The 23,769-nt window shown below is 45.1% G+C and overlaps 2 protein-coding genes across 2 annotated transcripts in view; one reads left to right on the forward strand and one right to left on the reverse strand.

The window, feature by feature from the left end:
* The window catches only part of herc2 (HECT and RLD domain containing E3 ubiquitin protein ligase 2), a 46,256-nt gene extending 26,321 nt beyond the window's left edge, over window positions 1-19,935 (reverse strand). The window contains exons 1-32 of the mRNA XM_030792050.1: window positions 19,873-19,935; window positions 18,923-19,023; window positions 16,515-16,637; window positions 16,276-16,408; window positions 14,121-14,343; window positions 13,791-13,891; window positions 12,854-12,995; window positions 12,561-12,665; window positions 12,186-12,357; window positions 11,771-11,944; window positions 9,144-9,332; window positions 8,787-8,938; window positions 8,312-8,469; window positions 8,056-8,169; window positions 7,540-7,791; window positions 7,181-7,374; window positions 6,747-6,947; window positions 6,339-6,567; window positions 5,840-5,964; window positions 5,214-5,392; window positions 4,492-4,676; window positions 4,193-4,357; window positions 3,835-4,020; window positions 3,469-3,639; window positions 2,976-3,079; window positions 2,625-2,775; window positions 2,213-2,427; window positions 1,742-1,874; window positions 1,299-1,426; window positions 882-1,077; window positions 603-736; window positions 291-464 (exon numbers count right to left, since the gene is read on the reverse strand). Coding sequence (XP_030647910.1) covers window positions 291-464; window positions 603-736; window positions 882-1,077; window positions 1,299-1,426; window positions 1,742-1,874; window positions 2,213-2,427; window positions 2,625-2,775; window positions 2,976-3,079; window positions 3,469-3,639; window positions 3,835-4,020; window positions 4,193-4,357; window positions 4,492-4,676; window positions 5,214-5,392; window positions 5,840-5,964; window positions 6,339-6,567; window positions 6,747-6,947; window positions 7,181-7,374; window positions 7,540-7,791; window positions 8,056-8,169; window positions 8,312-8,469; window positions 8,787-8,938; window positions 9,144-9,332; window positions 11,771-11,944; window positions 12,186-12,357; window positions 12,561-12,665; window positions 12,854-12,995; window positions 13,791-13,891; window positions 14,121-14,343; window positions 16,276-16,408; window positions 16,515-16,637; window positions 18,923-18,994 — 4,980 coding nt within the window. The 5' untranslated portion in view covers window positions 18,995-19,023; window positions 19,873-19,935. The remainder of the gene's footprint in view (window positions 1-290; window positions 465-602; window positions 737-881; window positions 1,078-1,298; window positions 1,427-1,741; window positions 1,875-2,212; window positions 2,428-2,624; window positions 2,776-2,975; window positions 3,080-3,468; window positions 3,640-3,834; window positions 4,021-4,192; window positions 4,358-4,491; window positions 4,677-5,213; window positions 5,393-5,839; window positions 5,965-6,338; window positions 6,568-6,746; window positions 6,948-7,180; window positions 7,375-7,539; window positions 7,792-8,055; window positions 8,170-8,311; window positions 8,470-8,786; window positions 8,939-9,143; window positions 9,333-11,770; window positions 11,945-12,185; window positions 12,358-12,560; window positions 12,666-12,853; window positions 12,996-13,790; window positions 13,892-14,120; window positions 14,344-16,275; window positions 16,409-16,514; window positions 16,638-18,922; window positions 19,024-19,872) is intronic.
* A 1,041-nt stretch (window positions 19,936-20,976) lies between these two features.
* Window positions 20,977-22,928, forward strand: nipa1 (NIPA magnesium transporter 1). The gene is made up of 5 exons (XM_030791087.1): window positions 20,977-21,100; window positions 21,332-21,379; window positions 21,540-21,630; window positions 21,868-22,028; window positions 22,420-22,928. Exons 1-5 carry the CDS (start codon window positions 20,977-20,979, stop codon window positions 22,926-22,928), a joined length of 933 nt encoding a protein of 310 aa, XP_030646947.1.
* Window positions 22,929-23,769: the final 841 nt, after the last annotated feature.

Below are 23,769 nucleotides of genomic sequence, written 5' to 3' on the forward strand. Positions count from 1 at the left end.
TTTCTGCTTCTGTAATCTCTCTCTCTCTCCCTTACTGCCCGTTCTCTCTCTCTCTCTCTCTCTCCCTTACTGCCCATTCTCTTTCTTTCTCTCTCTCTCTCTCTTTCTCCCTTACTGCCCATTCTCTCTCTCTCTCTCTCTCTCTCTCCCTTACTACCCATTCTCTCTCTCTCGCTCTCTCTCTCTCCCTTACTGCCCATTCTCTCTCTCTCTCTCTCTCTCTCTCCCCCATATCTCCCATCAGCTTCAACCTTTTCTTCTCTCCCCGTCTTTTTTTCTCTTTCTCTGACCTGTTTGAGGAGACATTTTCTCATTTTCTCGACGTCCAGAGGTTCTTCTTTGAGGGCAAACTCTACAATGGTGGCCATGAGGTTGGACTGAGAAGAACAGCCCTGAACGCTGTGTTTCAGCCAACGGTACTTCTGAACACTCGCTACGGTGTTCAGCAACGGCTGCCACTTGTCCTGCTGCAAACAACAAAAACAGACAAAACGTATATCTCCATCGCCGTTCACATTTTAAATGACCAGAAGCAAACACTTTGATTAGTGAAAACCAATCAGGGAGAGGAATGAGACGTGGTGTGAGAGAGAGAAGTGAACCTTGGGGGATCTGACAGTGGGGAGTTTCTTGTCGGCAGATGTTGGGCTGCCAGGAGTTGTGAGATCTTCCTCATTGGTCCCATCTTTGTCCATTTTACACTCCTCCACATCTGCCGACTCTGACTTCTTAAGCACTGAGAATATAGAACAGGAAAGAAAGAGAGACAGAGAAAAGAGAGAGAAACGAATGAAAGAAGTTAAACATAATTCCTCGATGTACGGGCAGTATCCACACTAGCCTGCCGGTCATGCTTCTGTCTTGTCCGTGCTGATACTGACGTCTCATTCTGCGGTGATCCCGGATGAGTTTCTGTGTAATTCTTTTCCAGCGTGGCTGAGAGCTCAGGAGCTTCAGTTTGGACACGATGGACAGGTCGTTACTGACGGCCGGACGCAGCTCGTTAAAGAGGAATCGCAGTCTCTCAATCACTGGAGCGCACACCTCTTTGTACGAACGACCTTGTTCCTGATGAGTCTAAACACACAACACAGGAGTCAACACGTCACAACAGAAGTTTACAGAGGTGAGATTTCAAATAATGAGCATATGATACCACGACACTAAAGCATAGTGTTTTGGTAAAACTGAAAAATTAAAAATCAAAAACCAAATTCAATCACATATTTTTTTCATGTTTAGATGAGTCCACGTTTTTAAATGTGTCTTAATGCTTTGTGAAGCATCTGAAGTTTTACCTTGATTAGAGAGCACTTTGCCTGGTATACCATGCGACATACATCAATCACAGATTTAGGAAGTGACCTCTGCTTCCCCTGGTCCACGCCCAAGGCACTTTGATTGACTAGTGAGAGAGCAATGTGACCTGTGGGGACAATCAGTGTCGCTGTCAATCAATTAGTTTTGGACCTAACAGAGTCAATAACACACATTCCAGTAAACAAAAAGAGATTGTAGACAAATCAGTCACTTTCACATAACTTCTTCTATTCAGTTTACACAAACAGATTCCATGACAATAACAAAGGACAACTTCATAAAGAACACAACGCTTTTATTGTGTCTCTCTGAATGTAGCTAAAGATGTGTGTGCATATGTGTGTGTGTGTGTGCGCGTGTGTGTGTTAGTGTGTGAGTATGCATGTGTGGGTTGCAGCCAGGGATGCGGTTGCTAGGTTACCAAGGTCCTGGTGTTTGATGAGGCAGCAGAGCAGCAGGCGCCCCACCTCCTCCACAGGATGCTCTGGAGGGAAGGTGATGGGAGTGATGAGATGACACTGCTTACAGCAGCGCTCCATCTGGCACAGGAAGTCCTGCCGCACACGTGAATGACACACGTTAAACACAAACACACACTGAGCACAACATCCTGAAATGCACATTAAATAAGACACGCTCAGCTTAAGCAGAAGTCCTGTCAAATCTATAACAGCACAACCATTTGGTTGCTGACTCACACACAAATCCATACATGTGGTCTAAGTCCAGAAAGAAAGCTCTTAGCCACCTCTTCTAAGGATTATCCAAGAAGAAGTCTAAACCCACATACAGAACACTTTGGATATTTTCAACCACGCATGCAAATTGTGCGTGTGTGTGGTGTGTGTGTGTGTGTGTTGTGTGTGTGAGTGGGACAGAGTAAGCGTGTCACCTTCACAGTGTGGTCTTGGGTGTTGTTGTCAGCGACTGCCTGGAGGAAAGGCTGGGCGTGGTCGCTGAGGGTGATTCTACGGGAGTAAAGTTTGGTCTTCTCTGGGGTGGTGGTCCCAGGGGAGCTGCAGTGGTCCTCATCTTTCTCTTCGTTATAATTGTAGTGGATCTGACTGGTCTGTAGACCACCGAAAAAGATCGCCGACTGGAGCCACTCTGAGAGGGGGCAAAACAGGAGAAATCACAAGTCACCTCTTCAGATACACGTTCCATCAAATCTACTGACAGATCAGAGATCATAGAGGTGTACTTGGATTATTCTCCTAAAAAAAAAAACTTTGATCTGCGTTCAGCCCTCAGTGGTGAGGGAGAGGAGTTTGTGTGTGTTTAGGTGTGTGCATGTGTGTACTCACTGGCACATTCTATCTCCATGCGTGAGAGGGGTGTGCTCATGGCCAGGTAGGAGGCATGAAGACCCAGTAACAGACCCAGGTTCCTCTCCGTGTCGATCAGAGGAGATGAAAGGCTGCTCAGGTCAGGGGTGGTCACGGTCTCCTGGTTAGGCTGAACAGAGAAGGTCACAGAAAACAGAAATGAGGGCAACAAATGTACAGGATCCAAATACGGAAAAGAAACCCACTCCATCATTCAAATTGCCACTCAAAATGCCCACTCGTCACCAAACAAAAGGCCGGACGACCCAGAGGAAACAGAACGGAGTTGAGCTTGACGAGCTGTTTAGAGAAAAGGAGTTAATTGTGTACCTCCATGTACTGGCCGACACAGAAAGCCTGCATGGACTCTCTGGTGTCCTCAAACTGCAACGCTGCCTCTAAAGCCACCACGGGGTCCTCGCCAGCAAACTGGGCTGTGAGCAGAGGGAACAGGGCACTAAATCAGTCTGGCTCTTCACCACAAACACAAACCAAAAGATCTGTTTAACATTCTGGTCAAGAGAAGCGTCTACTTTCAGGCTTGACTCATGACTGTGCGATGTTTAGCTAGAAGTGTAATTATGGAAAGAAACGTAACACTACACTAGGAGCTGAAGCGTTTGCCGAATGAAAATATGCATAGTTACCTCCTTCTCTAAAAAAAAAAAAAAAAATCATTGTCTCTTATTTTACTGTGCTTGCGCTCCAATCATCTAAGAATCCAACATATTCTACTCAAGGATTTATCATTGCATGTCACAGCCAAAGGAGGCATTTTCATCCTTGGCATTTTCAAACTCAAGGCCCATGCATATATATATACCAAGTATGCTGTTCCCTGTGAGAGACTGAGCCTGGAAGTCTTTGATGTCGTAAACTTTGCCCTCGATGACTGTCCAAAAGCCGCCGTCTTTGTTGTGATTCTCAAGGTCAGCCTTGCGGATGAGTGACACCTCTTCATTGTTCTTGGAGCTCGGCCCACTGAAGAAAGAACCTGCAAAGAGCAGCAGAAATCAGGCTCATAACCACTATAATCACACCATGCTAGAAACCTTTCCAGTAAACCTTCCTTTGAAAGCTGCCTGTTAAAACACCTTATGTTTAGAAGCATGAAGGAGCACTTTATAATCCTCTACTACCAGTTCATTATGCTCTGGGGCAATTTTCGAGCTGCTACGGGGTTTCCTACCCATAAGTCCCGGCCAGGCCAGGTCCTCGTGGTCGTCTCGTTCGTGTCCAGGTGCTAAATGATTGAAGCGGTCCAGGTGTTCAAGCAAAGCGGCAAGCAGAGGGATGGAGCCCGTCTCCTGCATCAGTCCAGCATCGCGGGTCAGCAACAACACGATGGACACCACCAACTCAGGGAGCAAGACGCCTGGAAGAAAACAACGAGATGTGAACATCGTGATGTTGTTAATGCAAATGCATACACAATAATCACATTCTCAGTAACCAGTGAAACTGACTGATGGATCTAACAGTTTTAGTTCCAGCGGGTACGGTATATTTTCATCAGTGGAGGATTATGGGTATGTGGTAGTGTTTACCAGTGAGGTCTCCCTCGATGACACGGGACACCTCGGCAAAATGACGGTGACTGTTTACAGCGATGCTGGTGGCCACAGGAAGGATGTCACTGATGTGTGTGCAAAGCAGAGCAATGTACTTCTTCAACAAAGACCCCACGCCCAGAATCTCAGGCTGTGTCAGAGCTGTAACACACACACACACACACACACACACACACCAGATCAGAACACATTAGATAGAGATTTGTCATTCACAGGAAGTAGAGAGGGGGTGAGACAGATGATGAATAGAAGGAAACAAAGAGAGGGAAACTCACTGTATCCCCCCACCCCTGTGGTCCCGTTGACTCCCACGTAGAGTTTACAGACGAGCAGTCTCTGGAAGCGCAGCAGCAGATCCAGAGATGCCGAGCGTTCTTTACTGACATGCTCCGCGTCCTGGCAGTTAGCGATCCGACGCGCCACTTCCTTTAGCCGTGCTATCGTCTGTGATGCGATGTTCCTAGAGAGGAAAACACACAATCACACATAGTTCACACAAACGAGCCCGAGCTCCAGGTCACTGAGCCGGATTCTCTTACTGCCATATCCATCTTCAAAACTGCACTAACAACTAAATGGTATAAAAAAAACGTTTGTGCCATAGTGTTGTCCATAGTGTTTTTGTAGTGTTTACTTGTTCCTCCAATGCTGGCCACAAAACCATAGAAGCACCTCAGTAACACCTGCCCAGATATCACCACATTCCTGCCGACTGAGTGAAGCAGGTGTTGCGAGCATTCAAATGTCTTACTCGGCACGAGTCATCGGTGACTTCACCAGAAGGTATCGCAAACAAGGATTAAAGCTAAGTCCCGGATTAAATCGGGTTTTGGGCCAAGGCTACGTTTAATTCTCCCTTAACGGACCCAGCCCCGATGAGTCAATGATCACACTCCAGAGGCGGTGAAGGCTAAGCCCTGAGTAATTACACCTGCTTGTGAACGACTCGGGATGCTTCAACTCACTCAGCATCAACTGACGCCTCAGTCGGTACTACCTGAGTAACTGCTGGACCAGCTGGACCAGAGGCAGGCTGTGTTTACTGGCCGACTCGTAAATGCCAGTGTTGATGAGGTCTTTGTCGAGGGTGGAGCGACCACGGTACAGAGTAGAGGCGTTGGCTTCTTGTTCATCGATCTCTTTCTCCTTCTGCGCCTCCTTCTGAGCCTCCATGTCCTGACAGAACAATTATTATTGTGTTACAGAAGAGAAGAGCGGATTCTGTGATCATATCTTTAATAATTCAGTTATGATGTGTACTTGATATCGCCTCAAAGCATATGGTTTGGCCGAGCATAAAATCAAAGTAAATCTAGGACGGATGAAAGGAGCAACGTCGGAATAACTGGGCTGCATTTATTCTTGCAGTCAAGAGGAATATTCAAAGTCAAATAAAAGACAAATTAAGATGACTTCCCAAAACTTAGCCTGGCAAAAAATCTGTAGTATCGCAATCCGAGTTAGACCTTTATATTTAGCAGTTCCCTCCAGTCACTATAAATCTCTTTCTCCAGGCTCGATTCTTTCACACTCAGGTCTTGGCTGCAGTGTTGAGGGAGGCAGAGCCGGAGGAAGGCAGGCATGAATACATAACTAGGCGGTTTATGAAAAATGCACGCTGACCTTAATCTCCGCCGTGATGGCGGCGTTCAGCGCAGACTCCAGCCCTCCGTCTGCCATCAGACTGCTGACCAGCAGGTCAATCATAAAACGGCGGCCTGGACTCACACTCATCTCGTTACCCGACGCTGACAACCCCATACACACACACACGTGCAAACACGAACACACACACACACACACACACATGTAAAGCACATATGTTAGACTTGTCATTTCTCATAAATAATTCACCTGTTTCAACCAGCTACAGTTTGTTACCAATGAAACATGCTTTCATTTTAACGTCAGAACTCTCAGGTCATGAAGTCCTGCCAGTGAATGAGGAGGACTATGAGGATTATGGGGAACAGTAAGGACAGAGTTACAAATACAGAAAAACACTGAAAGTTCAGGTCTGCCCAGGACGTCTGAGCTGCTTTCCACAGCAGTTGAGAGACTGAAGACAAGGTTGTGCTGTGATTACAGAGGAAGAGTACGGTGGTGCAGTGGTAAATCTCACCTGCATTGGGCAGTAGTGAGGACAGCGCTCTTGCTCTCTCCTCGGCCGTGGGTAAAAGCACCGACCAGCCACTCTGTAGCACGGCCTGAGCGGCAGCCTGCACCGTGTTCAGCACTCCGCCGTTACTGGCCAGAGTGACCACTGTCTGTTTGAGGTTATTCAGCAGAGCGCTCCCCAGGCCCAAACCCAGCTCCTCCGGGTCCAACTGATTACTGATCGCCGCGTGGAGCTACAACAATGACAGCCATTGTTACAAAATACAGCAAATTTCCCCATACAAAAAAGTTCACTGAGCTCAGTCGTTCAATAAGCCAGACAGCGTAAAGCAAGTGGAAAAAAAATCAGTCAATCAATCAGTCGTCAGACCCGTCGAAGGTCTACCCCATCCATTCTAGATGAACCTCTGACCTGTAGTCGGAGCAGGTTGAGGGCGGCCACCACCATGCACTCCTTCTCCTGTGGAGGGGGCCAGTCGGAGCTTCCGTCCATCCCCTCGCTCACCTGCCTCAGCAGCAGGTCCAACTGCTCGAACGTCATCGGACACACGTCCACCACAAAGGGCACCCGCTGGCCGACCGACCACGCCGAGCACGATGACCAGGCAAAACTCTGCCCAGAGACGGTCAGAGGGGGTACAGATTAGAGCGAGAGGGTCGCAAAACGCACAGATGTACCATGGCGACGAGACAGAATAACACACACACACACACACACACACAGCTCCAAATACAATGAGCATGCAAGATTCCAAAGAGAGTCCCATAAGAGAGAGAGAGAGAGAGAGAGAGAGAAGAGTCAGATAAGACACACACACGCGCGCGCACAGACGGACAGACAGCTACCTGTCCAGGGCCACAGGAAATGCCCATGATGTGTTTGGCATTGAGGCCAGGCAATGCTTTGGGCTGTTTCTTATTGGAGAAGAGCGTGTCAAAGTGCTGCAGCTTGTCATTACTGCCCCAGCTGTGCACCTCCCCGTCCTCCGTCAGCGCCAAACAGTGCGTGGAGCCTACTGCGATATCCACCACCTTTTTCCCTGAGAGAGAGAAAGAGAGAGAGAGAGAGAGAGAGAGAAGAAAGGAGAAGGAGGGTTTAACCAACAACTCACTCATCATCATTTTATTCACTTTGAGAACGGTAAAAATGTGTGGTAAATACTACAGATTATTACAGATTAGACTGTGCTTGCATTGGTGCTTACCCTGCAGGCTGTCCAGCAGTTTGGGATAGCGGACATGTTCATCTGTTCCATGGCCCAGCCGTTGGTTGTCACCTTTCCCCCAGGTGTACACCTGTCCGTCTTTAGTCAACGCCACTGAGAACTGGCTCCCACAGCACACCTTCACAATGTCCAGATCCTGCAGCTTCTCCACCAGTTTAGGAGTTTTACAACCATCACTCCCACCACGACCCAGTTTACCATAATCACCATCACCCCAGGACCACACCTGGCCTGCAGAGCACAGGAGTCCAAAATACACAATAAGATTAAACGCACGACAAAGACATCTTCATTACACACGAACAGTGATCTGCAAGAAAAGGGACAGTGGAGCATACTTTAATGCCTGTCTGGCATGATTCAAGAGATTAAAAAAAACACTCTAAACAAAGAGCGTATTTCTTTTTCCCTTTTTCTTTTTTTTTTAAAAATTCCATTTAAAACGCCGGTTAAATCCATTTTCCTGTCCTGAGGGTCGTGGTGTGTAGTTTGTACCATTTTCTGTCACCGCCAGAGTCTGAGCGTCTCCACTGCCACAGGCCACATCCACCACTTTCAGCCCCTTCAGAGCAGTCACCAGCATGGGCGTGGTCTGGTCCTCGCTGGAGCCTGTCAATCACAAGGCAATCCAATCAGCCAGCCAATCAGCACCAAAACATTCTAGAGCAGTACCCTCAAAGCACTTGTAAGCAGGGTGTGCCCTTTTAATTAGCCCTGTAGCGCTACAGTCCTCTTGAGTCAGTGAGGTTACCGTGTCCTAGTCGGCCGTAATTGCCTCTGCCCCAGGTGTAGAGCTCTCCATCTGCAGTGATGGCTGCGCTGTAGGTACTCCCACAGGCAACGTGGACCACGTGTTTCCCGGCCTGCTTCCCTGAGAACCCCGCTATCATGGTGGGCTCTTCCAGATACCTGCAAACAGAGAAAGAAAACATACCCCGTTCAAGACACCCATGTTTGACATCCATAGCCACATGAATCGACATTTAAAACATATAAAAAACATTGTGTGGACTACACAAAACAATGTATGTGTACATATATGTGTATGTGTATGTGTGTGTGTATATATATATATATATAATAATCAGAATCTCGATGAAGCTCATATACGGCTTTCAGTCCGGACACAGCATGAAACAGATGGGCTGTGATAACCATGGGATTGCGGTGGCATAGGCAGACCATGGCTGGTTTATAGTTGATACAAAAGCAGCATAAGCTCTTACGTGGTGTCTCCGTGGCCCAGGCGTCCACCGTCCCCGCAGCCCCAGGAAAACACCTCCCCATTGGATGACAGGGCCAGATAGTGCTGCCCATCTGGATGAGCTGCCAGCTTCACGATCTTTCTCGAGGATAGAGCGTGGACCAGCACTGGAGCCTGAGAAAAGAGAGAGCCTAACTAACACTGAACCAAATGTAATCCCCTCCTCACCTTTCAGCAATGTTCTAAAGCTACAGTGTGCAACAGCTCCCCAGCGTGCACAGGATTCATTACCGCAATATAAAGTCAATGGTTACAGCTATACAAGTAAGGTCCTTAGCTTTGGAATCCAATTTAAGAACTTTCTGAGAAAGAGACTGACCAATGTAGTGCTTTTGTAGTTTTGCATGTAGACGGCTCCAGTGATGGTGAGGATAAGGAAGGCCTTCTCAGAGCAGACGATCTGAGTGACGCCCAGGTTGGCCAGGGCTTTGCATTGGATGGGTCCATTCAGGTTAGCGTAGGGCTTCCAGCCAAGCAGACCCCAGCCAATCACCTCCTGCAGAGTGCCCTGAAAGAAAGCAACATCATTTAAAAAGGGGGAATATTTCTTTAAAGTACTAATCTGTAGACACCTGAACAGGTATTAGCCTAATGCATGGACCTAGGCCAAACAGCCATGCTAAGATATGATATTCATATTTCTGGTTTCTTCCAACCAGTAAAAAAAAGAAGCCTTTCCCATACTGGGAGAAAATAGAAAGAATGTATGTCCAAATATGGTACTTCCTTTGATGCTAACCAATAATAAACAGACTCTTCTTGCAGGAAATATAATCTTCAGAGGGTTATACAACATTACAGCCAAGGGCACCATCTCGGTGCATAACCACGCTTGAACCAACAGCCACAAATGGCTGGCTGAACAAGTTCAGTTTCTCCTTTAAGGAGCAGATTGGTTCTTTGTGGGGGATTTTTGCGCTTAAAAAAAATAAGTAAATCAAAAAGCTTTAACCATCTCTATAGCAGGAGTTAGAGAAAGCTGGACATTACGCAACACGCCGCAGGATCAAAATTCCAGTGGCACGGTTACATAAAACTGTTTTTCTTTTCTTTCTTTACAAAAGCCAAACTTTGACTGTCGTTAGCAGGCAACACGGCCAGAAAGAAGAGGATACAGAAGTGCTTCGTTATTGTTCGCAGACGACACCAGCATCAGTTACTGTTTACACTCATTCATATTTTACAGCTCAGACTCTTATCAATCACGACAGGAGAAAATTTGCTTTCTGGGTAAAAAGACAGGTTGGCCAAACCAATATTAATATCAATAACTTTTCGAATGTTAACTCTCATTGTTGTTGTACTGCAGTTAGGAAATATTACAATTGCTACTGCCGTGAGGCAGATGGAGAACAGACGCTCAATCAAGAGAAATGGATTAATTCTGTTGTGCAGTTTCAGTCCCACCCACACATTAAAAGACTGAAAGTAGAGATTCCCCTGGGGCAGTCTGGGGATGGAGAGTGTTTTTGTGCAGCAGAGGGACCTAATTTCAGTAGAGAATCACTCTGACTACAGCAGTCTATGGTTCTGTTTCTCCAGGACCTCCAGTCTTAGGCTCCTCCAACCATCAGCCTCATGACTGTACTCTATCTCTACAGCTCCAGAGTAAACTCACCAACAACATAAGTCTTTTATTTCATCATCTTAAATCTAGACTTAAATCTGAGTGGTTGGCCTGGACTGGTGTAAGGAAAGAGCAGTGTATAGGACAGCCAGACAAAGAGTTTTAGGGGTTGTATGGATAATGAGAGAGAGAGCGAGAGAGAGAGAGAGAGAGAGAGAGAGAGAGAGAGAGAGAGAGGAGGTCAATTACCTGCACATTGCCCTGGTCCTCCAACACAGCAGCATAGAGAAAGCACAGTTAGTGGAGTTTACCACCCAAGAGCAGAGAACATGATCTTTAGGGCCTCAAAGAATAAACCAGAACATCAGGCACCTAGTGCGTCTGGCTCAGGGTGTTTTTACATGTTGTTGTTGTTGTTGTTTTTTAAATAATTCAAGACAGATTAAAAAAAAAACAGCATCAGAGGGTTGGAAGCTTCTGACTCTTTTTGGCATGAGATCACGGGCTGGTATGGAGTACGGCATGAGATTACAGGCTGGTATGGAGTACAGCATGAGATTACGGGCTGGTATGGAGTATGGCAGGAGATTATGGGCTGGTATGGAGTATGGCATGAGATTACGGGCTGGTATGGAGTATGGCATGAGATTACGGGCTGGTATGGAGTATGGCATGAGATCACGGGCTGGTATGGAGTACGGCATGAGATTACAGGCTGGTATGGAGTACAGCATGAGATTACGGGCTGGTATGGAGTATGGCAGGAGATTATGGGCTGGTATGGAGTATGGCATGAGATTACGGGCTGGTATGGAGTACGGCATGAGATCACGGGCTGGTATGGAGTACGGCATGAGATCACGGGCTGGTATGGAGTACGGCATGAGATTACAGGCTGGTATGGAGTACAGCATGAGATTACGGGCTGGTATGGAGTATGGCAGGAGATTATGGGCTGGTATGGAGTATGGCATGAGATTACGGGCTGGTATAGAGTATGGCATGAGATTACGGGCTGGTATGGAGTACGGCATGAGATTACGGGCTGGTATGGAGTACGGCATGAGATTACGGGCTGGTATGGAGTACGGCATGAGATTACGGGCTGGTATGGAGTACAGCATGAGATTACGGGCTGATATGGAGTACGGCATGAGATTACGGGCTGGTATGGAGTATGGCATGAGATTACGGGCTGGTATGGAGTATGGCGTAAACAGAAATGAGCAGAAGACAGCGAATGCAGACAGAGACATAAGTCGTTATGGGAGTTCGTAATGCCTACTATAGTAACTGTGACATTCTTACATCAGCCTTATGACGAAGCCTCGTCATGCGAGTGTGTCTGTTTAAGGGAGGGGTCATGCAGAGTGCTCTACCTTGTTTGAGGTGGGAGAACTGCACTGAGGGGGGCTGCAGGGGACCGCCAGCCGATCCAGGTGGGCCATGATGACCACGGCGGTCTGACGCAGGTCTATGGCGAGGTCGTTGTCCTGGGGAAGGGTCAGGTAGCGCAGAAAACTCTCGTTCGGGGTCAGGGGGGCAGACAGAATCTGTGGCGCACAGAGAGAAGGACGCAGCAGCATTAGTCAAAGAATCTTAATAATTTACCTGCAACTCTGACAGGCAACGTGTAACAGCGGCATCTATACTGGCTTAAAAACCCTCTGTAGTCCAATACTGTCTGGCTTTCAAATCTCAGGTCCTGAGTACACTGTGACGCTCCTGTCCAGCAGGTGCCTTTCTCTCATTCTCTCCTGTCTGACTGAAGACAATGGCACCCACAGTCATTACCTCCATCTCCTCCTCTGGTACGGGCTCCTCCTTGCTGCTGTGAATGTTCTGGAAGCGCTGAAGGAGGGGCAGGAGGGGGGCGCTGGTGCCCTGCGTGGACCGTTCGTTATCCATCTCTCGCATACCGTTATCCCACAGCCTCAACAACAGCAGCACCGCCGACAGCAACTGACTGCACAACACACACACACACACACACACATTTAACTTAGTTACTTACACACTATATATAGGTTTATTTACAGAGCTAAGGTGGAGGGGATCCCATTTAGAACCACAGAGTACGAATATGACTGTTGAGTTCTATATTTGTGGTGGAGGACTATAGGATTAAGTGCTTAATATTGGGAATGAGTTAAAAGCAGTGGCTCCTACCTAAGAGTGCCTCTCTGTACGGCCAGTTCGAGTAGGATGGCCAGGGCCAAGTGCTGGTCCTGCAGGGGAATGTTGGTTGGACCTTTGGCACTGGAGTGCACATCACTGTTCCAAACACAGAGGAACAAAAAACAGATACACACGTTTAAATGCCAACCTTACTGCTTTAGACCTTAAATCTGAACGGTACGAATTTAAGCTCTGTCAGTGTCGCGATGGTTCAGTCATATTTAAGGTGTAAAAGGTTTTCAGGTTGGACTTTGCAGTAAAGGAAATGCGGCAGGTGAGTTAACCTGAGGAATTTGGTAGCTCTCTCCACCACCTCCAGCCAGACAGACGACGTGCTGCCCTCGTCAAACAGAGTGGCTTCTGGGAGAGCTCGCAGGGCATCCAGAGACTCCTGCAGCAGTTCACTGCACAGGTCTGCATCGTCGCCTACCGCACAGAACACAACCACCAACCGTCACGTAACACAGCACTGAGGAGAGGTCATCATGACCAAACCAGTGCTTATTTCACAAACCATAACCTCTCAATGTCAGCCCTATGCTTTTCTGAAATCTGCCATCTGATATTTTTCCTCCCTCTCACCCAGCTCCCCCTGTTTCTCCCATTTCTACCCAGCTTGTTCTCTTTCCCTACCCCTATCCTCCCATTGACCCATCTCTCTCTCTCTCTCTCTCACGCTCTCTGTGTGAGGTGTGGTGTGGTCTCAGTGAACTCTGGGCTTAGGATTTGAACAGGGAACTGTATGTGTAGCTCGTATTACAGTGCTGTTAAACAAGAGCCCTCCACACTGTCCGCTTGCTGCTTTCTCTCAGCACTACTACACACCAAACTACACATGCACTCAGAGTTACTCTGTGTGTGTGCATGTGTGTGTGTGTGTGTGTGTGTGTGTGTGTGTGTGTGTGTGTGGTAAAAGGCCTCTCACAACTACAAAGGGATTACAGAGTAAGATCCCTGTTAGGTAACACACACGCACACGCACACGCATACATACACATACACACACACACACACACACTAACTTCTGTGACCTTCTCAGTTCAAATCAGGCTTCATAACAGCTTAATGTAAGGCTTAGATCATTAGTCCCAGAGAGAGAGAGAGAGAGAGAGAGAGAGAGAGAGAGAGAGAGAGAGAGAGAGAGAGAGACAGACAAAGAGAGAGATAGAGTGTCTGAATGAAGGTTGAGGTGAAAAGACACACACACACACACACACTCACCTGATCTCCACGCTCTGCGGAGGAAAGCAAATGCGAAGGAAAGGGCGGCTCTGGAGCCAACCCTGGCCAAACCCTCCACACCTTTACTGACTGGACGAGAGCTGTACACACACACACACACACACACACACACACACACACACACACACACACAGAGAAAGAGTCAAACAAGGGATCTTGTTTTGTAAACACAGCAGTATGCAGTAAATTATTGTCAGGATGGGCATTCCAGGCATTCACCTCCATTCATTATTCTGACCTGACATGTAAACGGACTACCATCCCATACATACTCCACACCTCCCATCCTCTCCCCTCTTCATGGCATACCTCTTGTTATCAGTGCTGGGTTGTGGTGGCGTGGGGGGGCTCTTCCAGCGGACCTTGTATTTTTCCTCTGCCATGCTGTGAGTGAGGGAGATGAGGTAGCGCTCCAAAATCACCAGACGGCGGCTCAGACGCTGAGCAGACAATGTGCTCTTGGCCGTCTGTGCAGACAGCTTTTGCTGGTCATCCACCAACACCATCAGACAGTCCTTCAGCTCTGTCTCATCTATACACACACACACACACACGGTTAACGTGACCAGCCCGGAACATGTTTTAAAAAAGGAATTTTCTGATACTTTAATTAATTACTATACACCAAGAAAAAGATGCACTAATACTGGAGCAGGGCTAATAGTGGAGCCAAGTATAACAGCGCGTCTGTCTCTTATTTGAACGCAGCCTTTGAAGATCACCAAAAAAAATAAATAAAAAAGCTTACACCACCATCGGATTTATGAATTAAACACGCTTTAAAAAAAAAAGAAAAAAAAAAAAAGGTAACATTCAGGTCACCGTCTGTCCCTCAAGAGCAAGGCATCAAAGCTGAGAGAGCCTCGCCTGTATTTGTCTTTTGTCTGGAATACTTAGAGACTTAGTGTGATCTTGTGTGAAGGCACGTTAACAGAGGCAGGATGGGCCAGAATAGTCACTATGAAATCCACTTAAGCCGCGTCTAAGTCAGGCCGCCCAGCCCTCGGGCACGCCGGAGTACAGCGCCGGGCTCCACGGCGGAGCAGCTCACGGCGCCGAACTCTGGCAAACGGCTCCCGCGTCTCTCTCCGTCGCAATTTGGCCGGCCGACTAACTACGTTTAAGCACTCTTGGAAACAGAACGCGCTTGTCTCTCCGGAGCGAGGGGACACTGTGTACAAACAAACACTGATTTATGTTCACGCCTTCTCCTAGTGGGTGAGAGGAGTTTTATGAAGTCCCTGTCAAGAGGGGTTTATTCAGAATGCTGAGGAAGAGAGGGTTACTTGGTTCATCACACATGTTTGACATATTTCTCACGGTGGACATTAAGAAAAAAAAAATTCAAGGAGTGTCCAGTCTGTCTTCTTTTCTGTCCTTTTCTCCCTTTTGCTTTGCGTGCTTAACAAACACAACTAGCAAATGACTGTTATTGCCGTGTGGAAAACCCTCTCTTGCGGGTTCAGAGAGTTGAGGAGAGTTGTTCTAGTGGAGCAGGTGGTATACGCTGCACCATAAGCACAGTCTTATCTCCACAAAACACTCGGTGGCCACACCCACAGCCCCCTGCCAGCACGGGACCTGCGGCGGAGCAGTGGCTTCTCAGCAGGGGTGGGTAAAAATAACTGGCCCCCCATGTTAAAGACCGGGGTTAAAAAAATAACTGACCCCACTCTTCACACGGGAGTAAACATGACATGTCAATGACAACCCCCCCTCCAAACACACACACACACGCTAGAGCACCTCATGTGCCAACAGTCTGAGGGAGGGGGGGAAAAAAAAAAAAAAAAAACCACAGTGTCTGGTGTGGAAGCAGGACCCGGCATGTGGACAAGGCCCTTTCAGTGCTGAATACTTGGCCGCATTTAGATGCCGCAAATCCATCTGCACTCTAACGTTACAGGGCCAGACTGGAACATTGAGCTCTGACTGGAAAGGGGCAGACGTCAGGTGGAAAGTGCTGTGGCTATAGCACACGAGTGTCTGTAACCACAGCTCTCTGGCAGTACCACAGCAAACTACACTGGTACACTGATCACTGCCCCGCGAAACTGTTTCTGAAGCTAAAATATCTGAAATGTCAAACTCAAAATCAAAACATCTGTTGAAAGATCACTTGTTAAAAACCATCACAGCTGAGATGTTCGAAACCCCAGAGGAAAACAACTAACAACCCCGATAAGCTTTGGCTAAGGGCCGATTGATTCTGGAACTCAAAACTAGCTGAGCGAGCTGTTTCTCTCCCGATGTAAAATGACCACCACGTTGACAATGCTCAAGTTTTTTCTTTGACGTTCAAAGCAGCTACAGGACACTTGTCTGCTCAAGGCAGTGAGAGTTAATGACCTGCTTGTGGCACCAGTACACACTAGAGATGGTTACAGACCCACCACAACAGCCTCTGTTCAGCAATTTCTGTCCCAGCACTTCAGATGTTAGACAAACTGGTAGCTCCACCCACCTGGCTGTCTCCCCCAATCCCACGTCTCAATGATGGAGTGATGGACAGATGTGGACGATGACTCCTCTTCCTCTTTCTTCTCTTTGTCACTGGTCTCATCTTTCTTTTGAGTGCCAAGGCAATCGGCGCAGTCCTCTGAGAGAGAAGACCATAAAAAAAACCACATTCAATCACCAGCATGTTTAATAGTCATGTGCCTCTTCGGATTAATGGTATGCTGGTCAAGACTTGTTGGAAACATAGTTTTCGTTTGTTTTGTTTTTTTTACCTGGGTTAGCTGACTCTTCTCCATCAAAGACAATCTCTTCATCTTTTACCATTTCATTCCACATCTCACTTAGTCCCTCTGGTGAAAATGCACGCTGCAGAAGACACAACACAACATATATAAATATGTATTTTTACAACGCTAGAAATTTTACATATTACTTGGAAACCATAACAAATCCATAAATTAGGGGAAATTAAAAAAAAAAAAAAAAAAAGATTACAGAAGACTACAGCAGGAAATATGAAAAATTCAACCCTCAGGATCTTCTTCTTGGAGAGCTGTAAACAGAGTCGTATGTGTCACACAGACGTTCTGCGTCTGGCGAGGACGACAGTCCCTTCCGTCGACACAGGCGTTAAAGTTCAAAACAAGGTTTCACAACAACCACGACAAAATCTTCAATACAAAGTTTCATAGCATGTAATGTATACAGGCTTCACACAGCTTCATATCCCAGAAGAGCATTACAAAACTCACCTAAGGATCATACAGTATGACTCTCTTGAGGAATGTCTCTAAGCAACAGCTAAGACATCACGACTACTGAATGTGACTAAAAGCAATTTGTAAACGAGGGCAGGGTTTTGTCCACAAATGGTACCTATGACAAACGCAGTTTCAAACTCTGTCACTAGTTGAAAAACTAGCATTACGACTCTGTAAAGAAAACGCACCAACTTTCTCAGAATGATCATTATTTTCATACCATATTCAATACTGAAATCAGCACCCCCTCCCTTTAACAGTCAACGGTAACATTCAGGTACAGAGAAAAATGTATCAGCAGATATAAAATACAAAAGCTCAAATCAGGGACACTTAGTGAAACAACGATTTTTAGTTACACAGAGTTAATAAATGTTCTAACAAAAGGTCAAATAGGAGCATTTAGTTTGTCCAGTCAAACCATTGCAGCATTTGATAAGAGGTTTACAGAGATTACCCACCTAAATGAGATACCTGGCTAACTGTACAGACACCACAGAAGCCAACAATGACCAAACCCAAATAGCCATTGCCAAAGACTACATCCATGGCAAACTCTTATCAATCTTATGTCAGGACTCAGATGCGTTAAATTAAAAGCGGCAAACAAGATTCTGAGAAACAAGCCAACACAAGCTTTCCAAGATTGAGGTTTCAGATGTCAACGACACAGCTAACTGAACACGACAACAGTCACACTACCGCTGTGAAGAGGCATGGATGCAGTCTGTCACTAGACAGTGTTGAGCAGAAGCTAATTATGGCAAGAGGCAGTAATATGAATCCTTGAGCAATACTAGGTCAAATGACTGTGAGAAAACATACGCAGGAACATGTGATATTCTTTCCAAACAGAAGAAAATAAACATGAATGCAGAGGTTGTGAGAGATGGTCAGAGAGATAGATGTAGCCAGCAGGGTATCATTCATTGCAAGTCAAAGCAATCTAGTAATGGCAGAGTGATGAGGCTATATTAAACTCAGCCTACCAGAATTATCATTCAAACTAATCTAAGAGTAGGTCAGTCAGTTTAAGATTCAGTGTGATTGGAGATCCAAAAGATCCAAGTCAACAAATAAACTGATCAACAAGTCAAAAGCTAGCAAATACCAGCCAACATGATAACCCATTCAGTTACTCCAGCTGTTTTGACAGATAAAAAGAGCAGGATTTTGAAAACATCAGCTGGTTCGTCAACAAGTGGCCAGATAAAGAGCCGTTTGTTTGCTGACAAACAAGAAGCGTGACAGCTCGGCAAACAAGAGCAAGAAAACTGGCTGCTCTACATCACCGTGGTAACCGTCCCTCAAAATCAAAAGGGAAACCCTCAACCATTTCTGAGCATTTGTATCTCATGAGCAACTCTTCAGAAACTTTTAAGACACCCTGTGATGTCATTTGAAGAACAAAGGCCAGGAAATCAAGAAAAGTGCAAAAGTCAGTGGATGACAGTTACATCATTGCCAGAAAACACATTCAGTCTGTGCTGATGTCAGGTGAGAATAGCCTCACTTACATAACAGAATAAGTTCACTTGTTAAACACACACAAAAATATATAAAGCTCAGAGAAAAATAAAAGATATGAAGGCTAGTATAAAAAATCACTAATGTTGAGCTTCAACATCTTTCTTAGGAACCTGACACTTACAACAGATTGCCTCAAACAGCACAATCCTTGACAGCTTGTATTCATATATCAGATGAAAGAGAACAACTGCTTTCCATAGATCATATTGAAAGACACAGTGGACAGGATTTTGATTATATTGTGTACGATACATAGTAAATGTGAAATCTGAAAAGCTGTGTATGAAAGCATCAAAAGTGGATGGTTAAACAGCTGTATGTAGGGGGGGGGGGGGGGGGGGGGGGGTTAAGTCTGCTTACCTGTAAATCTATCTTCAGCCATTTGTCATGGAACCTCAACTGGGCATCCAAGGAAAACGACGGAGAGGGCATCCTTCCTCTCTCCAGGCTGCAACTGCAGCCTGTCCTTCACACACACACACACCGAGTTAACCTACTGACACATCTTATTCTCTCATTTCTACCCGTGCGCACTACGAACATCAGGGCAAAGCCGACAATTCGGTATGACCCCCCTGACCATGGTGTTGGTCAACCGGAATATAAAGTGTATCAAATGTAAAAACACTGCATATGACCTATTCTATACATGGACAAAGACCATGCAACTGATTTGGCGTAACAACAAACATATGAGTATCGATACTCCCAAGACCTTTCGAAAGGTTGGCTAACAAGCTACCATGATATAGCATGTTAAATTTGAACTGGTTGCTTAGGCACTAATTTGACAACTGACTGCCACAGCTAATCCCGTAACAAATAACTGCATATTGACTTAGTTGCATTAAACATTAAATGCTAAAGAATGCCATGTCACCTGAGAAAGATTTGATTTGTCCAGCTAGTTATCAATTCGCAGCTTCGTATCACTGGCATAAGGTGTCTATTACGTGAAATTATTTAATAAAATAAACTGGGGTGTTGGCGTGGCGTAGACAGCCATCCCATTAGCCACAGCTGAAAGATGGTGATATATCAAAGTAGGGAACATAACAAATAACTTAATTTACAAAGGTTATTCAACCATCAGCTTGTCGTGTTGATGAGAGTGCTGCAGCCAAGCTGTCTATAACTGAGCTGCTTCTCGCTGGCTACCATAGGCTAAGCAGCTCTGAGCTAGGACATTTTACAACACTGAACACAAACTACATTCTCGTTGCTGTGAAGCAGTAATCACGCGCATGTTACCAGCATTAAGAGCATTTCCACCTACTTGTTGCCTACGTTAGAATACAGTCTGTTTTTACCTTAACGCTTATCTTCTTCTATTCCAGTTCCTTCGCTATAGTCACAAGCTTTGCTGCATTTTAATGTCCGCCATGTTGCACATTGATTGACATGTCTTGTAGCCAAAGAGATTCAGCATGGAAACAGATGACGTACTTTAATTGCGTTTTCTTTTGGGTGGGACAGCGAAATAACCAATAGACTGACAGAAACACATGGAAGGTCTATTGATAATTTTTAAAAATAATTTTTCAAGAAATATTATTGCCAGACATTGTTGCCGTAATTCTTAAACACACTGAGATAGTCTGTTTTACTTGTTGTGGAACTATAGAGTGACTGCCTTTGAAATTAGAGCGACATGAAGATAGTGATCATGATATACTGAAGCAATTGTATCTAACAGTCCATAACTTCGCTAATTTCACCAACAGGTTACGAACAGATTATATTAAAATTACAAAGGACGATATACTTTTTATATATTTGCATAGACAGAATAATTTTATCCCTGTGACCTCCGCCCACTTAGATATTTTAAATCCTCTGAAACAGGATTCCTGCTGCTTTTCATCGCACCCAAACACCGTGGTTTCTGATTGACTGAAGAGTGTGCAAACCTGTCTATGTAGTTCAAATTAATTTCTTGATCTGAGATATGGACTAAAAATCAGCAGGACTCAGGACCTTCAGGGCCGTATCTAACGAGCCCACCCAGAGATTACCTCAATGCGTCTTCTGCATCAATTATGTATACAAGGACACCCTCTGCTGGCAGAAGTTGTGATAAAGCAAACGCATTCTCTTTCCTTACGGATGGCGGCGTTCTTGTAAAGAGAAACTTCAAGTCCGGAAGTCCGATCTGGCTCACGTGTAAACATTTTACAGCACAGGGAACATGCGCGTAGTGTTTTCATGACAGATTAAGGGTTAGCCTATTCTTCTGATAATTATATTGAAGTGTGTTTTTGCAAAGATTCCCTGTAGGCTAAGCATAACTCTCACTGATGGAGTAAGCCGTTTATGCACTTTGCTCTAAACCTAATCAGCAAGAACGCATTAAGGACTTCCGGACTTTCGTACTTCCTTGAAAATCGGGCAGCGGGAAAAATCTGCCAGCTACAATGACAGGAGCCATCCAGCACGATTTACCTATTGTTGGTATTGGGATAGCTGTCGTATCTAGCTTTATTAATGGATCTACATTTGTGCTTCAAAAGAAGGGAATTTTACGTGCCCGTGAAAAAGGTAGATCACAACTTTCCCGTGAACGTGGACTCCTTCAGCTAGTGCGTTAATGTGGAACAGAATAAATAAATGCGAATTCCTACAAAAACAACCCACTAATGTTCTTCGTCTCTGAATTGTGCATTTATTAATTCGATTGTGGACTGCATTATTACACTGTAAGTTCCTCGTTTGTGTGTATGCCGATGCTGAATGTTGCTCATGTAAACCTAACTAACTGAATTTTTGTAGGTGCTTCATACTTGGCAGACTGTGTGTGGTGGAGTGGTACACTTGCAAGTTAGTTCAGTCTCGATCTTACCTTGGAATTCATCTTACGTTTAGTTTCAAAATTATATTATAGATGTGCACATTTTCAAAGCAAAAATGTTAATGTTTGTTTTAAATAAAGACAATTTTTGGATAAACGTTTAAAGATGATTTAATATCATCTAAACAGTGATTGTGGGCCAGATAGGCAATTTCATCGCATACAATTCAGCTCCTGCAACTGTAATTACACCACTCGGAGCCCTCGGCGTCCTTTTTGGGTAAATGTACCTATTCACATTCTGTGTTGGTCATTTTATTGTCCTATTAATATTTCTGCATTAAGCTACCTCAAAGTTTGTTTTTGGTTAAAAAACTGAATATACAGTCTGGTTAGAAATTAAACAACTGTTAAGTTCCTATTGGTTCACAGTTGTAGTTATTACACTTATACCAAGCTGGTTACTCTTGTTTCTGTGTGTGCCATTACATAATAGTGCTATTTTCCTGTCTCCCAGGGCTGTCCTGGCTTCCTATGTTCTGAAGGAGCAGCTGAACATACTGGGGAAACTGGGCTGTGTGTTGTGCTGCTGTGGTTCTGTGGTGCTCATTGTTCATGCTCCAAAGTCTGAGAATGTGACGTCAAGAGTTGTACTGGAAGAGAGGCTGATGGATTCAGGTATGACTTGACCCTATGGTCACACAAAACCATTACGACAGTTGATGTTTTCCTGCTGTATATCTCAGCTCTAGCTGTGGCTAACCCACTTCATGTGACATTTCCATTCTTTACCACCAATCTATGTGATTCAAATGAACTAAGTCTTATGAAACCTTAGAACAGGAACTGAACAATACTTACTGAGATCAGTCATTACTTATGTATGCAGCTACTAAAGTTATAAAACATACATGTAGTAAACCGGAATTGCTCTTAACATGAAAGTTTACTGACATATAATTTGTAAAAGAAGTATACATATAAACAACTAAAATTACAGCTGCAGCTTATTTTGCATCAAAACAATGGATTTTTTTTTATTAGTCAGGTCTTTTTTTCTGTTTTGCAGTGTCCTTGATCTACATTTCAGTGGTGGTGTTACTACTGATTATATTGATTGGCTGGCTCGCTCCAGCCTACGGCTCATCCAACATCATGGTGTATGTGGGTATCTGTTCCCTGCTGGGGAGCTTCACGGTGCCCAGTAGTAAAGGGCTTGGACTGGCAGCACAGGATGCCTTTGGTGGGCCCCATACTGACATCAGAGCACTCTACCTCTTTCTGGGATTACTGGGAACTCTTGCAGTTAGTATCCTCATTCAGTTCACTTTCATCAACAAAGCTTTGGAGAACTTCAGCTCCAACATGTTTGAAGCAATCTACTATGTGACTTTTAATTCCACTGTCATACTGGCCTCTGCCGTTTTGTTCAAGGAGTGGACAGCACTGGGTGTTGTGGACTGCTTAGGTATTCTCTGTGGATTCACCACTGTAGCTGTAGGAGTTGCATTATTACGAATATCCCAAGAAGCTTTACTCACCTGGAAACAAACCAAACTGGCAACGAAAAAGGATTAGTGACACATCTCTGAGAATTAGTAGGGTTGATATCTTTTTACTGTCTACAAAGGCTGGTAACACTAGTCAACAGTGATATTGTGTGCCAGATCACTTAACTGATTAATTCAAATAATTGTATTGTTGCTAACCTCTCCTTTTGTCCTTTTGTTGGTGTTGCCTGAGAAAATACAGGTGTCGAAAGGGATTTAGAACTGGAAATGGAACCACTTGCAGCCTGCTTACCTGGAATCCACTGTTAGGCTTTTGTTCTTTTTAAGCGGTTCATGACTTTAATGTGACTGTGAAGTACTTATGAAGATGTTTTTCATTCATCTTTTCCATTCTAATGTCAAACACACAGATGAAAGTAAATGCAAATATACGAATAACCTTCATAGCTGGAAAAGTGTTAAGACAACTGGTTGTAATTTTAGCAGATGATCTTGTTCAAGTGTCAAGTATAAAATGTACAACACTGCCAGTTTTGCCTTTGCCCCAGATCATGTATGCATTTGTTTGGGTTATTTTCTTATTTGATACTTACATTTAGAGACATGTTTAGGTGGAGGCATTGGTGTCTGTTTTCATTGCATCATGCTGCTCTCTCTTCTTGGCAAGCACACTGTTGTAAGCCCTGAGGCATATGCTGTTTACCTACATCATGTCCTGCCTGCCTTGCACTGATTTCTGATGTTTGCTCAAGTCACCCAGCCACATTGTTATTGAGTCAGAAGTAGAATATCAGCATTTTTTCTTTGTGGGAAAACTCTTTGGCCCAGATCCACTGTTTATATGTACACTTTACACATGCAAAACAGCAGTCTTACTGCATTCACAATATATCATGCATACATGCATA

Source organism: Chanos chanos, chromosome 14 (genome assembly GCF_902362185.1).
Source record: "Chanos chanos chromosome 14, fChaCha1.1, whole genome shotgun sequence".
Classification (NCBI taxonomy): Eukaryota; Metazoa; Chordata; class Actinopteri; order Gonorynchiformes; family Chanidae; genus Chanos; species Chanos chanos.

What these genes read in the sequence shown, in the direction of transcription:
- nipa1 (XM_030791087.1), top strand. Translation starts at nt 20,977, where the DNA reads ATGACAGGAGCCATCCAGCACGATTTACCTATTGTTGGTATTGGGATA. An exon ending in GCCCTCGGCGTCCTTTTTGG is followed by an intron (nt 21,631 to 21,867) that starts GTAAATGTACCT and finishes CCTGTCTCCCAG; the next exon opens with GGCTGTCCTGGCTTCCTATG. An exon ending in AGAGAGGCTGATGGATTCAG is followed by an intron (nt 22,029 to 22,419) that starts GTATGACTTGAC and finishes TCTGTTTTGCAG; the next exon opens with TGTCCTTGATCTACATTTCA.